Below are 18,012 nucleotides of genomic sequence, written 5' to 3'. Positions count from 1 at the left end.
GAACATCTGGTTCAAACCAAACAAAGGGAGGACTGAAAAGAAGATTGTGAAGGAAAAGGTAAATATTCTATTGATAGAGCTTCCATTTGTCAGAGTGGTGTAGAATTCTGGGATGCTCCTGGGCACTATAAAGCTTACTTAACCATGTAGCATCCATCTTTTAGCAGGGACTTCTGTCAACCACAGTGTAATGAGAAACTGAATCTAACCATCCACTTGCACATGCAGCCATCCATGTGTCATGTGAATACTGTTACTTCTTAAGGTTAATGCTGAGTATGTAGAAGCAGCAGAATAGGGGTTTATCTTGCAATCCAGGCCACTGCAAGTGTTCCAAGTGTGCACTCAGAGCAGATCTGCCATCAGACAGATCCAGAGTCTGAGACTTCTCAAGAAATGTTGGAAAATATACTGTGGTTTTGATCTTTCATTAAACATTATTGTCTAATCTATGGCCCCAATGGAGAAAATATAAAAAGTATGTATTATTGAAAAAAGACCTCTAAGAATAACCTTCTATATATGAAAAATAATCTGTGAGGTATGCTGACCAAGGGCTTTTCTATTGAAGATGTTCAGCCTTCAATACCATTAACAGACTACTGAAACAGAATTACAGATGGGCTAAAAGGTGCAATTACAAGTTTTCAGATTCATGAGATAAACAGTTGGAATGAGTGGGTTGGCACATACCAACACAGCCTGGTCAGTAGGCTAAGCTACGCTTGAAAGTCACTCTTTATCTGATCACTGTGAACTCACTTTCTGCAGATTACAAACAAACATTCCTAGCTCATGTCTCTAAAATCAGCTTCCAAATTTCTTCAAAGGTTGAGCCACTTAGTGGATTGAATAAGCACCATCCATGAAGCAAGAAGTGAAAATTACAATATGCAGATACAGTAAACTACCTAACAAGGCTGAAAGAGCTACACCAGAGGAAATGAAGTTGTATAATGCCAGGATAGTGTGATGTTCTTAATTAGTGGAGGAGGAAATCATAGTTAATGTGACGCAAAGTTATGTCAGGTGGTGTGTATTGAATAGCTAAGATGGAAGAGTGGATGGTGAAATACACTGGATTAATGGTTTTCTAAACAAACTCTTCATTATTGCTTTACTGTTTTTAGAAAATGTGACTAATTTTGCAGGCTGAGCCATGGCTCCACACTAGAGCTAACAGATGTGAGGAAGGAAGCAGTATTTCTCCTTGTTTTTTTTTTGGTTTTTTTTTTTTTTTTTTTAATTTAAAGCAAGAAAACTTCATGCAGATGGAAAAATTTAGTGAGAGGGAAGAAAGTATGAGTGGGAGATGCCCCAGAGAGCAGACTACTTCTGGACAAAAGTAAGGAATTGGCAAACAGTAGAGAGCATTAAATGCTAAAGGATTTAAAGAGTAAGTATGTATTTCTGTACCTCTGACTTAGTTATGAAATAACTAAACAGCATGTATTTTCTGCTTTTCTCATTTAGCTTATGGTACATGTCTGTGGGGTAGTTAATTGACCCCACAGACAAGGAAAGACAGACCTTGTCATTGCTTGTGGAAAAATCTTCTGAAGTTCAGGAACTGGTAGCACAGCTTCCTGGAAAAAAACAAAGCTGGAATTTAGTACATTAGTATAGTAGAAAATCTCTTCTCAGTACAGAAAATACCTGGTTTTGTAGGACTATTGCATGTGTTCTGGATGATGCATTGGGAACAATGTCAGAGTTATTTTCTTCATTCTTTCTTCATATGCAGTCCTTTAGGTTCTTGATCCTCAGGAAAACTTCTGATGACCTTTCTAGTGCTCATGGCTGGAAGTTCCTATAGTTGGGGAAATAATATGCAATATATGTGAGAGAATTTTGATGGAGAAAGCAGGGCTACAGCTCATAATGGCCAAAACAGTGATACTGATGCCAATGGGAGCAAGTTGAGTTTTCTCAAGTGTGTATATACAAACTTTCACTGGTCCTGGTCACATGGGAAGGACAGGCCTCAGAGGAAACCTGATCTTTGTGTGGTAGTGAGATACATGAATGTGCGTTCACTTATTTTCTTTAATAAGTTTCCTTATTAAAGAAAATAAGGAACAAAGAGAATGTTCAGCTTCACTGATTTTTTTTTTTCCCAATGTAAACTTGAAAGACACAAAACAACTTTTGGTTACAGCAGCTGCTAAAATTTGTCATTGAGTCCTGTTGAGATAAAACTTTTGTCTATGTAAAAGAGATGTGAAATGTCTTCAGTTTATTTTGTTAATGAAATCTGTGAAGTACCATCTTTCTCAAAAGTGCAGTCTAATACAAGTCAATGCCTAAATCTTGCTCTAGAAAATTCTGAAGGTGCCATCTCAGCAGCACTATTGTTTCACATTTGCGAGTTATGCCAAACTAGTTTCTGGCACCAGAGGGAGAATTTAGTTCATTACCCACGCCTCCCTGCCCAGGGTTTCTGAGGTAGGTATTTCTGTGCATGTTCAATGACTAATAATGAAATATCAATTACTTTAAATATATTAAGTAGTGAAAAGCTTCTACAGAGAAGAGTGTTGCTGCAGAGCGTGAGGTTGCAAAGGCTGAGAGAATTATCCCATTTATGAGGTATCTAAAACCAGAAAAACCTCTTGGAATTTCTGTTGTGATTTTATGCAGCAAAGATACTTTGGGGAATGTACCTTATGTTTTTAAAAATTTAGGCCTTAATCTACTCAGAGATTCTTATTAGCACTATTTAGTAGTGGGTTGTAACAGTTAATGACAATTGAATTTCATTGCAAAATATATTTTTATAAATGCAATGGGAAAGACTTACCATAGAGATTGCATCAAAAATTGCCTAAAAAATATGGCCGATTCCATTTCTGAGCCCAAATTCTCATATGACTGTTTGAGAATGCTGGGCTGAGTAGGCTGCAGGGATCTTGTCCAAAGTCATAGAAGCAATTTGAAACTGAACAGGTATCTAGATACTAAAATTTTCTGTCATTTGGATTTGATTGCTTACACGGATTCATGAAGAGATTTGAGTCTTCTTTAAAAGGGTGGGTTTATATAATATCTTGCAGGTCTTGCAAAGTCTGTCTTGGTGATGATTTCTTTAAGAATGAAAAAGTCATCTTGTTCCATCTGCCAGATAGAAAATAACTAGCCAAAAATAACTTAGTCTAAAGACTTTTTCCTGTAAAGTTCCTTTTTTTTTTTTTCCTCAGTGTTTTTGTTGGTATCAGTTTTATTAAAAAAATCCAGCACTGCACATAGAAAGCAGTTTTTGAGGGAATATATTCACCTGTATAGCAGGTTTGACACCACTGAAAGATGCAATATGGGAAGGGTCAAAGCATGCTGTTTATTAAACTGAATTTGACTTAATACTGGATTTTGCTGCAGAGGCAAGCACATGTGACACAGACCATAAGCTGCCATGTTTATGAAGTCATAACAGAATGGGCATTACAATGAGGGAGGAAGGGAAGGCTTTTTCCCTCCCACTCAGCTGTCATCTTGGCAGAAAGCATTAAAGAATTTGTGTTTCTGCTTGTTCTGCAAGTAAATGTGGGACTTCAGGCTACAGAGTAGCCTGAATTTGCTTGGATTGTGACTCCCAGACTCAAAAAGGATTAACCAGTACCAGGAGTAGCAAAAATCTTTTTATATAGTGGGAACAAGTTAGTTTTTCAGAGCTGCAGAAAATCCTCTGTGGTGTATGTAAATGAATACATTACGTAGCCTTCTGTCTTTAGTACACCTGGTTTGGGTTCTAGAAAATTACTTCTCAAAGCTTAGTTTTTCACTTTTAAGTGTGGAATTTTAGTTGTGGAAGTACATAGTATTTCAGTTTCTTTGGTTCTCTGGTGTCATCTTTGCACACGTAGTCATTTCCACGCTGTGTGGCACTTGCCACTTCTGAACCCTTGCCGCTGTTCATGTTTAAAACTATTACTGGAGTATCCTGATTTGGTTTTAAGCTACAACTCCTATAGCTACAACTCCTTGCTGCGGCCATGGGGTGAGTGCGGCAGCGGCGGTGGCGGCTTCCCGCGCTGGCGAGGCTAACTGATAATGAAGGTGTTGAGTGGTGTCTGTATTTATTTGAATGTAAACTTATACTAACGTAAAGAACTTTAGGATGGAGAGAGCTTCACAATAACAACTGAAGCATTTTGGTTTGCTTTTCTGAGGGGTGGAGCAGTGGTGTATATCACTAAGATATCAAGTAAGATGCTTTAGGTCTAATGACCAGCTAGGTTCTAAAATTTGAACTGTTAATAGTGCTGTGACAATTTGTTACAGCTAAGGTAGGATAAACTTGGTTGTTGTGAAATGGAATCAAGTGGATCATAAACCACCATAAACCATAGGATGTCAACGATTACTTTAATTAATAGAAGCTTTATAGCAAAAAATCATAAAGTCTGGAACACTCTTAACTAATGGCCCACTTAACTTTGGCTTAAAGTGTTTTACCATAACAGCTGAAGTGACAGTACCTCTGCAGTTAGCCTGAGTGGTGAAGTTAGAAAGAATTTTGTGCAAAATTATTCTGAAGGTAGCGGATGACGTGTCACATATCTTCTTAATCATAAAGATGTTTGATAAAAGGTTATCTGGTAAAGGGCATATTTTCTGAGTGTGGATTGTTGCCCTCTCTGATTGGAAAAAGAAGGTATGAGGAAATAGCTGAAATTAAATTAGTAGCATTTAAGTAGCGTGTGGTGCAATTGCTCGCATGCATGCACAGGCCTGCAGTGCCTTTAATTTAATCTCATCCCAACCACGAGGTTCTACATGTTTGCTTGTCTCATGCAAATCGAAAAGATTATTATAGGCAGAATGAAGGATTATAAAAAGGCATATCAGGACATATGTTTTTAATGAGTTACCTATCCTTATGTCCCCTTGTATAAGCATATAACTGCATAATTTATGTAACAGACCACAGGGAAGGGCATTGTTCTGCTCTGGGTGGGGAACAACTGCACCTTTTCAGATGTCTTCCGTCATGCCCTATTTTGTTGAGATCGGTTGCAATGCTCAGAGATCTGTTCTTGAATCATTCTAGGGGATTTAAAAGGTTTAGTATTGTGCTGTTTCTGCAAAGCTGACTTTTATATCAAAGTTTTTAAAAAGATTCCTATAGTATCTAGTTATATAGATAATTAGATCTATAAGAAAATAAGAAAAACAAATGCAGCTGAAATATGGCTTAATTTCTGCTGTCTCTTGGATTTCAATAGTGTGTTTCTGTGAGGTATTAAGTCATCCTCATGAATAGGTTGTTACATCCTTACCCTTGGAGAGAGATGATTTCTGAAAGGAGATTATAAAATAGTTTCATAAATTGATTTCTTTCATAAATTCATTTGTCTTTTTTATTTTTTTCCAGCTGGTACTTATTGTTCTGATTTAACATCACTTAAAAGTTAAATGTATTTGATTTGTTATTAAGCTACAAAGTAGCAGTAGCAACTTCATATCTGAAAAGCACATGAAAACAACGTTTTGCTGAACTGCAGAGAAATTTGAGATGCCCTTGAAGAACACGCTTCCTGCTGCCTTTTTAATAAGCAAGGTCTCAATTTATTTCTAGGTGAGCTGTACCAGCTTTAATGCTACTACTCGCAGAACCTCGTTTCATTTCTACATGAAAAATGTTAAATGCTCTGTTTCGCCAGGCGGGTGACGAGCGGCAGCGGTGCAGCCCGGGCGGGTTTGCGCAGCGCGGGTTCGGTGTCCGGGCTCTCGGGCAGCGCCGGGGCCGCGCCCGGGGCCGCGCGCGAAGCTCCGCCCGGGGCGGGGCGGGGCGGGGGCGGCCGCGCGCGCCATTGGCTGCGCCGCACGTGACCCGCGGGGCCGCGCCGTGCGCGCGACGCTGGCACAGCCGGTGGCGCGGGCGGGGCCGGGCGCTGGCGCGGGGATGGAGGCGCGGCGGCCGCGGCCATGGGGTGAGTGCGGCGGCGGCGGCGGCTTCCCGCGCGGGCGAGGCTTGCCGCGCCCGTGACGGGCAAGGGTAGGGGGGAGGAAACGGTTTCGCGGGTTAAAGAAAAGAAAAAAAAGCAACCCCTTTCCCTCCGAAAACAAAACAAAAAAAAAAAAAAAAAACCACACCAAAAAAACCGGGGGCTTTCACGCGGCGGAGAGGGGAGCCCCGGAGCCGCGGGGACGGGCGGGCAGGCACGGCGGGGCGCCGCCGCGGGCGGGACCGAGCGCAGCGCGCCGCGCCGGCCGAAGGCACAAAGCCCTGCGGAGCTGCTGCGCGGGCTCCGGGGCCGGGGGGAGCGGGAGGAGGAGGGGGAGCGGCAGCGGGCAGGGATCTTGGTGCGGGCAGAGCCGTGGAGGTGCCCCTCGCGGGGCGGCGAGGCGCTGCCCGCGGGTGGTACCGGCCCGGCTTTGTTAGGGACGGGCGGCGGCGGCGCCTCTGCTGCCGCAGCGCGGGGGACGCGCGGGTGGGCGGCCGGCGGGAGCGCTCGGGGGGCAGCGCTGCGCCCTCGGCGCGCCCTGGGATCCGCTGACTTCTCACAGATTGATTTAACATCACAAAGAGGTGCTTGGGTCCGCGACTTAACCTGAATGCTGTGGGAAATCTTAATAAATTATGTATGAAGTAGTGGGTCCTTTCTTCCCCTTTGTCAGATACGCAGCTTTTATGCTAGTAATTAGGTCATTGCTAGCAGAGCGCTCCTCGCTTTTGCAAAAATGTGTGGCGATTTTTGGAGGACACATATGCTGCCAGATCATTTCATCCTATTCGGTTTCATGTCAAGATACGGTATTTTTCCTATCGACTCACATGGAGGACCTTGTCTGTGAGCTGTAAGGGGCATTTTTCATTTGATAGGATTTTCTTCAGAGGACCAGTCGGGCCCGGTTTTGACTTGATTTGGAGAGTCATACCCTGAAAAATGCCTTTTAAAGGCGTAGCAAGAAACACACAGCTTCTTAGTGTGCATAGAAGTATTTCCAGTAAATTTTGGTGTATACATGAATAGCACGATGTAGATCTATTTCCGTTTTTAAGTACTTCTTCCACCCTTTGCTGTTTGTTCTGTTGGAAATGCTTACTTTTTTTTCCTCCTGTCTTTTTACCATTTGGTTAATTTTTTCTATTATCTAATAGAGGTAGTAGATTTATGGGTGTTTTGTCAAGATTATAGTTCTTTGAAAATATACATAAGCCTGTATACTGCAAGCCGTTTCCTGGAACCAGACTCTTCTGTATTTTTTAAGGACACTTGAACTATTACTTGAAGTAACTATTAAAAAGCTCATCTCCTTGGTTCTGTTAAATACAGTAATGCACAAAAAAGGTTTGATAACAAAAAACCTCCGTTTAAATACATGTTTTTTACATCCCCTCAAAACATTTTTTATACATACATCATTATTTTTAGAATCATGAATCTCCTGTTTTATCGGTTAGAGAGGCTTTGGATAGTATCATATCTTAAAACATCACTTGAGAACTTAGTGTTTGGAATGACTGGTTTCAAAAGGTAAATTGGTGATAGTAGATATTTCTGCTTTGGCATTTTGAGTCTTCTTTAGAATTGCTTAAATATTAAAAGAAACAAAGATGCAGAGGTGTTTTTCACCACTTTTTTTTTCTAAAAGGAAAGAGTGACAAAAGCACAACAATGATTATGATGATTATTATGGTGATGCTTTGTTCCTGTAATTTGTAATTTTTAAATAGTATTGTTCTGTGTAACCACTGTAGTAGTTCTGTAAATCACACTCTTAAAATGATAACTTAAATAAAAGATCACTTTTAAATATAATACTTTAATTTATTTATGGGTGCAAACTTTAGTAAACATCATCTCTGAAATACAAATACTTGGTTATGATAAATGTTCTGGTACATCTTGTCACACTTTGCCATTGTTATATCAGCGTGGAATGATACAGCACAAGGTGGAAATGTACGTGGCTACAATTGGTTCCCTTGATCTCTAAATTCTTATGTTGGATTTCAGTATGCATCTTGATTGAGTTGGTAAAATGTTTATGTTGATGACATTTGGTAAATTCTTTTATTATCAGTGTGGCAAAATCCTGTTTAAAATAGGCCATACTACTAATGGTGTGCTGTGATGGTAAGTTACTGTCAGCAAAGATCTAGTTTCCTCTCATGGTTTTCCAAAATTCACACAGCACCTGTGTAATCAGGTGCTGGTATATTCCCTGCAAGACAAATGGTCTTCTGGTCTTTAAAAGTCCTGAAGGGCACCCTGAAGATGGCCCTCACAGGGTGCCCTAGATGGAGAAATATTTATTGTAAATTATTTTTATAAAATATAATAGAATTTTTATGTATTATTATTATTATTATTAGTATGTACAATGTTTTAAATTATAACTGATTTATTTCACATTAGTTGTTTTGAGTTTATATTTTCAGGTAAAATAGGAAAAGAAATACCTGTCTCAGACTTTTTAATAGCTTAAACTTTCTAGAACTGAATCCTTAAATATTATGAGAAATGTAAAGGTAAACAGGAGCAAGTCATGTGCAGTGAGGGCATACACAATTAGTCATGAATTACAACGATGATCATCTTGAAGGATGAGTGTTCAGGCTTGTGAATCATTCCTGATCCAATGTAAGTTATGATTCAAATGATGTCTGGAGTGGTTTGTGTTCAATATAGTATTTAAATGCAAATCATGTTTCGAATTTTCGCAGTTGTATTCTGAATACAGCATGACTAACCAGCTAAGGAACTTCCCAACCCAGAATTATAAAGGAAGAAGTGGGAATTTTCTTGACAGTGTAAAGAAGCTGAACTTGACAGTTCATAGCCTGAAATGTATGACTTCTTGATTTTACTCTTTTTGTATTACTAAGAATGTTTTTTTCATTGTTAGCATTCTTTAGTGACATTCCAAGCAATAAATTGTTTTTGTTTTTCACACAAACACACACTTGACCTTTATCATACTTGACATGTAATGAGGCACACAAGAGTTCAGACCATGGTGTCCTCATTCCTTCTCATCATGTTTTTTTACGGAATGCTGAGAACATGGATCACTTATCACTTTTGGTTAAAATGAACAGATGATGCTTCTGTTCATGGTTGGAGAGTACAGGCAAAGTATTGAATTTACAGAAGTATCCCAAAATATAAAGATGGGTCGAAAGCTCTTGCCAAGTTATGAATTAATTTCTGAAAGAATTAAACACAAAAACACAGTCTTTACCGAATTGCCACTCAAATGGATTTAGGAAGGTTGGGTATATTAACATTTGTTTTAGTCTTCTGTCCACAAAAATAGCCTTCATGCAGAAGGATAAAAAAACTAAAATGAAAATCTTCATGCAACTGAAGTTTAGAGAAAATTGTGTGGTCCTCTTTTAAAGGGACTAACCCTTTCACAAGTTGTGTTAGGATAACTAATAATAGTAATGGCTGTTCATCTGGCCTTTGCCCTTTTTTACATCCACAGTATGCATAATCTAGAGATTGTAATTTGTTATCCATTTTTTTCAATGTCACCCTTTTCAGATTTATTAAAAAGAGTAGTGTTATATAACTTGCAATTATTTTTCTGTTATCAGAGCCTTTGTTGCTAAAAGAAACTGGATGAAGAGCAATTTTCTGTGATGATTGCTTTTTTTATACTCCTTCCTCCATCTCTGATCACCTAAGTGTGCTAGAGCAGAGTGAATGAGAACATGAATAGATCTGCTGCTCCACTCATGGGCAGTCTCATTCTGGGCCGAGTGTTTTCTTAGCTGTCTCTAACCACAGTCAAAGCCACTTCCAGACAGCTCATTATATTTGTGTGCCCACATTGCCCAGTTGAAGAGAACCCAAACAAAATGTCTTCCCTTTCAGCTGCTCCTGACTCAAAGTTTGGGGGATTGTTCTTAAATTCGGGTGGGGATAGGAGGATCAAATATGCTATGCAAATATGCTATTGCAAATGGCAACAAAGGCCGTTTTAGTAAAGGATGGATTTATCACCAGATGGAAGTAACAGTTTTTCAGTGTGATGCTGGAGAAGGCAGAAATATTTTTTCTGCCATTCAGCGGGAATCAGCATAATGGGCTTTTATGATTTGAGTCCAGTGGAGTATTTTTCAGTGAGTAGGAAAGGAGAGAATTAGACAATGCCAGTGAAGGATAAACATTTTAAGATTGGCAAATCTTGAAACCTTGCCCAAACTGAAATGGATAAGACAATCCCTGACACAGTGATACTCATTTTTGATAAGTTCTTGAACACAGCACTTGGAGTGCTGGTATTTTGCCAGAGCTGAAAACCTGAAGGCAAGCTTCAAACAAAATAATGGAAAATTCAATTCAGTATTCAGTCAACAGAGAAATATGAACTAATGCAAATTGGTGTGGTTTGATATGTTCAAAATAAGAGCAGCAAAACCCCCGCACACTTCTTTCTTATGAGTGTATAGATAATAAGGAAGCTGCATGAAAATGGTCCACTTAAGGAACTTAGCTTGGAACAGCTGTGCTGGATTTTTTGCCCCTGTCAGCCTTGTCCCTCTTTTGGAAATAGCTCTGCAACAGCTGCTGAAGCATCGTGGCTAATGACCCAGCACAGTAAACTTAAACTGACACCTATTTCAGATTACCTTGGCAATCGAGCAGTAATCTGCAGTGGTTTAGCAGCTGCCACTTGAGCAGCTGAGCTCTTCCCTGGGTGGGTACAGTGAGGAGATGGGTGGAGCAGACAGCTGGGAAGGCACCAGCACAGCCCTCCCAGCCACCCTGCCACTAGCCACAACCACTGCTTCTCAGAACCCCTAGGCCTAGTGCTTGAAAATAATCAGTTTTTAAAGGTGGCTTAGAGTAACTAATTGGAAAAATGTCATGACAGTGTCAGCACGTACTCACTGAATTCAGTACAATGTGCCCTTGAAGAAACAATTCCCCATTAGGCACATTCTGTAAATGACTGACAAAAATTGACAGAATGGTAAAGAATAACAAGGATGAGCTACCGGGCTCTGGGCAGAGGAGTTGCATAGAATTTGTGGATGTAGAAGGAAATTGGAGTTGATGGTCCTTCCCAGCCTTACTAAATTATATTTTAGATAGTCATGAACTTTGGACTAGAATAAATATTTAAATGTAGATACAAAAAATGTTCAGAATTTATATACAAAGATCAAAAAATCAAAATTTATAAGCATGGAGATATATTGTATCTGTCTGTTGGGTTAAAATTGATACATTAAGGTAAGCAACATTGTGAAAAATCGGAGTTACAGAGCTAGGAGTAAATCTGCTTGCTGATGGTAGTACAATGTGATGGTAGTGTTGATAGATTTTATGGATAAAAGCAATAATGGGGCTGTGAAATATTTTCATAAGGAGATTTAATGTATGACAAATTGTTGGGGTTCTTAAGTGGAACCTCTTCAGGGCCTATTGAGTATATAAGCTTGCTGATTTCAAAGAAGAAGGCTCTGATCAATTAAGAAATTCTAAGTTTTCAGGCAACATTACATTTTTTCTTATCACTTGGGATTTGAGATCAAAATGATTGCATGTAAATTCCTGTCTGGGCAGTGGCTACTGGTGCAGTTTTCTTAATATAGGAAAATGCATAATCTAAATCTTAACAGTATGTTTGCATAAATTTAGGCTTCTCATTAATTTTGATTTTAGTGCATAAAAGAGTTCTATCCAGCTTGAAATTCCTTTTTGATATGTATATTCATGCAAAGTGCTGATTCAGTAAAGCGTGAAATTTCTTGTCACAATTTCCCCTTACTCTGATTGGAGATGGAAAAGAAGCTTCTTAATGATGAAAAATATGGGTCAGGGAAGTAGCGCAGCTAGATTTTTTTTAGGTGTCTCTTACATGAAGGTATTGAAAAATACTTTCTGTATTCTGAGACAGTTACTTTTCAGAGTACATCTTGAGAATTCAGGATCTGTTCTTGCCTTTGATGACCACTTTGTGAAGAAACAATGCAGTTAAGAGTGTAAAAGGGAGCCTGACTTGAAGCATAATAGTGAATTTCACAAAGGTGTGTTGTGTTGCATTTGTGATGTATTTTCTCTTGGGCTGGGTGAAATTTGGAATGGATTCTGGAGGTCAGAGTTCTTCCCTTCTCCTCCATTCTCCATCACTGTAGTGGTTTCCTACAGGGGAAAGGAGGAGATGTTTTATTCTTGATCCCGCTGATTCTGGCACTAGTGGTGTTGAACATGTTTGCATGTGCAGTGGTAGAGCTTCAGACTAGTGGGCCATTTCTAAGGTAGTCCTTGGTTTCCCATGGGCTGGTTAATTCTGCTCCAAATGAGGTGTGATGTGGCTGGGAAACCTGTCTGGCCAAGAGGGTCCAGAGTTTAACTCTTTCCTCAAGGCAAATAATTTAACCACTGAGAAACTTCAAAAAGGGAGTGAAATGGTACAGTCAATTTCTATTTATGCTGATGGTTCTGTGTTTAGAAAACCTATAATATATAATTTATACATTATTTTAAATTTATAGTTATTTTTTTACTCAGAGCATAAATCCAAGGAATCATTTTGGGACCTGAATTCTGATCTCATGTATCAAGTTTGAGGCAGCTGGTAAAAATGTATTTTCAGAAGAGAGGCAGATTTTAATTTTGAGGGGTTTATCTCATACATGGACCAGCTTATGTGTAATGGAGCCCTGTGATTTCACTCTACAAATCACATGCCTGAGAGATCACACAGTGTTCAGCATCAGAAAGCCTAAGCTGCTTTGTAGTCATACATTGCCTTTGTCAGTTTCACCCATTTTAAAATTAAATAATGGTGTCTTTTGTGAAATACTTTGGCATTGCATTATTTCAGAAGAAAAAGAAGCAAATATCTTGGAAATATCAAAAATAAGTACAGCATTTGTCTGCATTGAAGTTTAGGAGTGGATTTCTTGAGCCACGAAGTCTGGCTCCTTGTGTACTATGCTTGGCAAGGATCCCACTGAGCTACAAGTTCTAATTAATGTTGCCAGCCTAGGTTGATAAATGACCGATTTACAACCATTTGTTCTGTGTCAGTATTGTGTTTTAACATAAATGTTGTTCTCCCTCTTCAGTGTTTTCCTCTCCCTAATAACAAAGTATGGCTGTGTCATTCCAGCCTTTGATGTGCTGAGGAAGCCAAGGTTTGCTTGGCTAATCTCCTCTATGATTCTCTGTCATCCCCTGATCACTTCACACCTTTCTCTGCACCCACTTAAATTCACTTTTCTTACTCCCCTCTGTGGAAAATTATTTGCTAACTCTGAGAATTGTGTTTGCTCTCCTTGTGCCAGTCTCACTGGCAGCACACAGTGCACTGCAGGCTGGCTGCTTGAGAGGCTTCACTGCTCCAGGTTTAGATTCCTTTGTGAGTGACCCTGTGTCGCTATGCTCTGCAATTCTACCCTGTTTCTACTGCTTTATTTCTCAGTTCATCAAATTCATTGTGTATGACGTAGAATCCTCTGACCTTGTGCAACCTCTTAAATTTATGGGAGCAAGTTTTGGTGCTACTTCTTGTGCCAAAGTCAATAGCAAAACACTTTAAAATGCCTGTCACAGTCTAGTTTTCAGGAAACTTTCCTGACAGCCTGCCTCCAGCCCAATAATTTGTCTCTCAGCACTCCCCTGTGTCATCTTGATGTCTTTGGACTGCTCCTTACCTATGTACAGTTTTTCTGCTCATCTCTGTTGCAAGTGTGGTGACAGGATTGCTTCCTTTGGACATTTATTTAGCAGGAAAAAAAAAATGTTTTGCACTATGCAATTTATGTATTTCTACCACAGCTCCTCCCCTCATCCATTTTTCTCCATTTCATTTGTTGTGTGTGTACATTTTGTTAATGCAACTGATTGTTCTAAATTTCAAATCTGTAAGTTAGAATTCCTAAAAATGAACAGGAAATGGAAGAACTGGATGCTTATTTGTTATTACCTGTCCTTTCATATTAGTAATGAATTATAACAATGGGAGAAAAATATACTCTATCTAGAAACAAAATGCATCTCCTGTGTGGCACAGAGCAGCTTCTGTAAATCACATGTAGATGAATAAATGTGATACATTTTACTTATATACTTCAGTAAAAACATTCTATCAATATTACAATATAGTGCTAACTTGTGACAAATAATGGGAAAAAGTTTCCATTCTTCTTCACTTCTGTCTGCCTTTCCTTGGGCTTGTGCATGCAGTGTGTTCTGAAATGTGAACTATAGCTATTAATTTTCTTACTAATAGTGGAAACTGCTACTTAATAGATAAAGGCATATGTAAAATAGAAACCGTCTGTCCTTACTGTTTTTTTGGTGTTTGTGTGTTTGTTTTGGTTTTGCTACAACTCTCCTTGACAAGACTCAACCTTTTAGATGAAACACCCTGATGGTAAAATCCCAGAATTCCCATTGTAAAATAGTTATTTCAGATTACCTTTATTTCTCAGAAATGAGGTCTTTAATAAAGCATGACCAGATTTTGAAAAATAAATGTTACAGATTCTTTTCATTCATGGAAGTCATGATTTCATAAGTGGCAGGTGTCTTATTTTTTCTTTGATGGTGGCAGGTGCTTGGAAAGGAAATAAACTAGTCATATCAACTGCACTACAGCTTTTGTTATTGTTCCTTGCTTCAGTAGTGTACTCTCTCCTTTACATTTTGTTCAGTTTAAATTTAGAAAGGTTAAACAGAATTTTCAGAATTTGTACTGAGGAAATAAAACATTTTTGAATAATTTTAACTTATTTTTGGTAGACCAGATAATTTATTGAGTTTCATTGGGAAGAGGAAACTTGATTTTATAAGGGGTTACTCAAGCAGGTTAAAGTTTGGTCAGAGGTTACAATGAAAATGCTAAATTGTAGCTTTTAATTGTTTCATATTTTCCAAAGAGGTAGCAATGAAAGGGAATGTTGCCCTGTAAGGTTTGTTGGGGTTTTTTGTTGTTGTTTGTTTTTTTGGGTTTTTTGTTTTGTTTTGTTTTGGTTTTGTTTTGGGTTTTTTATTTTTCCTTTGAGTTACAGGCTACATACTTAGGAAGTGTCTGCAATGACATTGGAAGGGTAACTTGTGTTATGTGAAGTGCTAGGCTCCCTTTTTTTCTCTATAATGGCTGATGAATAAGAAGCTGATAGCATTAATTCTGAAGAGCTTCAAGCATTCATTAGCCATGTTTTAGTTAACTTACGTTGTTACGTCTCTGACTGCTTTTGGTTTGGAAAGTGGGGAACAATTTGTAGTTCATCATTGAAATTGAAGTATTTGTTTCTCTCTCCTATATAATGGCTGAGTAGTTGTGCTGCTGTTTTAGGACTGTGTTACAGTTTTACTGAAAACAGTATGGGATGCCTTGATGTCAAGAGTAGCCTTTCATCTTTAAATTAAATGGTGCAGTATGACCACTTTATGTGGAAGAAATTTGTTTTAATCTTGTGCCTTAAGGGTTTTTTTACAAAATATCTACATATTTACTACGTTTGATGATGTGGAGTTTTTTCAGTTAAAATTCCCCAATATTTACTGGTTTCCTTTCATATAGCATCTCCCTCAGAGTGTGTGCTATTCCTAGGAACATTGAACATCTGTGACTACCATTCATGTCCTAAAATAAGTAGGCAGTCAGCATCTTTTAGATATGTGTGAAGATGCTTATTATCTATCCAAAAATTACTGTATATGTTCTATTATCTGCAATTTCTCTGTGTTGAAACTGAAGTGCCAGTAGTAAAGATGCTTTTGTGTGATGCAGTGGTTTTCTTTCACGTATGCTAGATTCCCCTAATATCCGATGCAATTGACAATGAACTTTTTTCATTTGCTTAATCATGCACACCAAATGGAAGCCCACAGAAAAGAGTCTTGATCTCACACTAGTTATAGTCATTAACAGTTTGGTGCAATGGATTTAAATTAAATGTTTAGAAAGACATGTGGTAGATGGGAGAGAGAGACAATTTTGTGGTTAAATACATTCAAAGGGTTTTTTCTAAAATGCTTAAATTTAATATTTTCTCTTATATTTTTAAGGGCTGAGGGTAGCCCAGGATGGCCGCAGCTTCATATGATCAATTGTTAAAGCAAGTTGAGGCATTAAAGATGGAGAACTCCAACCTTCGGCAAGAGCTAGAGGATAACTCAAATCACCTCACAAAACTGGAAACCGAGGCATCCACTATGAAGGTATTGCAAGCTCTGTGCCTGTGTGTGGGGTTTCTGTCAGTGCCCTTTGTGTCATGCTCAAAGAGTTTTGTGTGCTTTTAGATCCCTATGGAAGTCCTTTTCAAGCCTGTATAAAGGAAAAGCTATCAAATCAACATTTTTTATTATTATTTTTTAATTTCAAAACTGTTTTCTAGAAACAGCTCCCAGCATGCTCTTATAAGCGCTACCATTTTAGCACAGCTGTGCTTCCCAGCAGGAAGTCAAGAGTGCTGACCAAGGTTGACAAAGCAAGCATTGTTTGGCTCTTGAAAATATGGGAAACACTGGAGTTTTTCAGTGTTTTCAGGTAATTTTAAAAATTTAGGTGTTTACTAATAATTACAATATTTAATGTCTTAACAGGAGAAGTTTCTTTTAACATAAACCACAAGTTCTCCAATCTTTCTCAAAGCCTAAATTAATACTTTAAAAATTCACCCAGATCAGTTCCTGCTGGTGTTTGTTGGCTGAGTGTAGGCCTTCAGAGCCACCCATCCAAGAGCAAACCCTACGCTCAAGTGGAATTTAGATGGATTTTAATCAGCAGGAAGATACACTGTCAGCTGTATCTATGTGATCCATGATACTGAACAAGGAAGAATTTTGCAAGCCTTAGAGCTGCATTAATGCAGTACTCTTCCGAAGCTGACAAACCCTGCTGCTTTTTGCTAGCAGCCAGCAAAACCAGTCTGCTTTTGGTACTTCAGTTAGAAGGACTGAGAAATTGTTGGTATTTCTGTATATACTCCTGTATAGGGTAGTCATCTTCTAAATATTAAACAACTTTTTTTTCTCCATTTCCTTGCTTGCCAATCTTCTCATGACAGACTTACTGTTCCTTTACAACCAATGTTTAATTTTTAAAATATGGTATTTTGATTAATATAGCATTTAAAAATATTTTAACTCAATTTTCTTCTCCTCCAGCATGTGGACTGTAAGAAAAAAAATTCACTGTAAGAAGTAAAATTCTGCTGCTTTCTGAAACACTAGTTACAACACTTGAAAAAAGCATAGATATTTCAGATACATTTAATCATTGCATTGCAGTGTGAAATGAAAATGGCTTTGCTACCTAAATTAAAAGGAAATTATAGCCTTTACACCAGGTACTTGAAATGGTTGTCATTAACAGCTGCAGAAAAAATGTTCATTTGCTGAGTTACATGTCTGAAAACTAATTGTCATTTATATTATTTTCTTAATATAATATTACAGCAAATTTATTAGTAACTCCCTTTCACTCCCTGTCATTGCACTCTAAATTAAGGAAGGGAAGAACAGGACAGATGATCTTCCTACTAGTTTTACAGAAAAAGAGTAAAAATATCTTTTTTTTCCTCTTCTTCATCCACTTACAGATGTTTTGGTTTTGGTTGTTTGTTTGAGGTTTTTCTAGCTTTTGTGCAGATAATTAAATTTCCAGTGACCTAAAGCCAGTCCAGCTGTACAAGCTGGTCTCTAGGGCATTAATTTGGGATGTGGAATGGCTTTATGTTCTTACATTAAATCTGGCAGACCACCAAACAGAAAGTGGCTCTATTGCACTCCTCTCTGCTTATGAACATATGCAGAGTAGAGGTCTCATTTTTTTCTGTCCCAAAGTTCCCTTCTAGATCGAAGGAATGTAACACAAAAAAATCTCCCAACTCAAATATGAAACTCGGTATGTTTCTTTTCACTATCTTTCACTCCCCACTGGGGGAGGGGTGGAGAAGAGATGGTTCAGATTAATTAGATTTTTTTTTTTTAAACCATGTTCTATTAGGAAATCATGGGTTCATTCCTCAGGTGTGTTTGCTCCTGCACCTGAACTAAGAAGTCATATCTTTCCCCTGTTTGTTTCAGACCCTTT

The 18,012-nt window shown here is 38.5% G+C and overlaps 1 protein-coding gene across 3 annotated transcripts in view; it reads left to right on the top strand.

Annotated features, from left to right (window-relative positions):
- APC (APC regulator of WNT signaling pathway) overlaps positions 1–18,012 on the top strand; it is a 93,692-nt gene that overhangs the window by 16,092 nt on the left and 59,588 nt on the right. For 2 of the 3 annotated variants that reach the window (XM_050987204.1, XM_030237245.2), the window contains exon 2: positions 15,984–16,136. In XM_050987204.1, coding sequence (XP_050843161.1) covers positions 16,002–16,136 — 135 coding nt within the window. In that variant the 5' untranslated portion in view covers positions 15,984–16,001. Of the gene's footprint in view, positions 1–5,852; positions 5,931–15,983; positions 16,137–18,012 lie in introns of those variants that run through there. The other variant, XM_030237244.2, reaches the window with a different exon arrangement.

Source organism: Serinus canaria, chromosome Z (assembly GCF_022539315.1).
Source record: "Serinus canaria isolate serCan28SL12 chromosome Z, serCan2020, whole genome shotgun sequence".
Taxonomy (NCBI): Eukaryota; Metazoa; Chordata; class Aves; order Passeriformes; family Fringillidae; genus Serinus; species Serinus canaria.
This window is presented reverse-complemented; position numbering and strand designations above follow the sequence as displayed.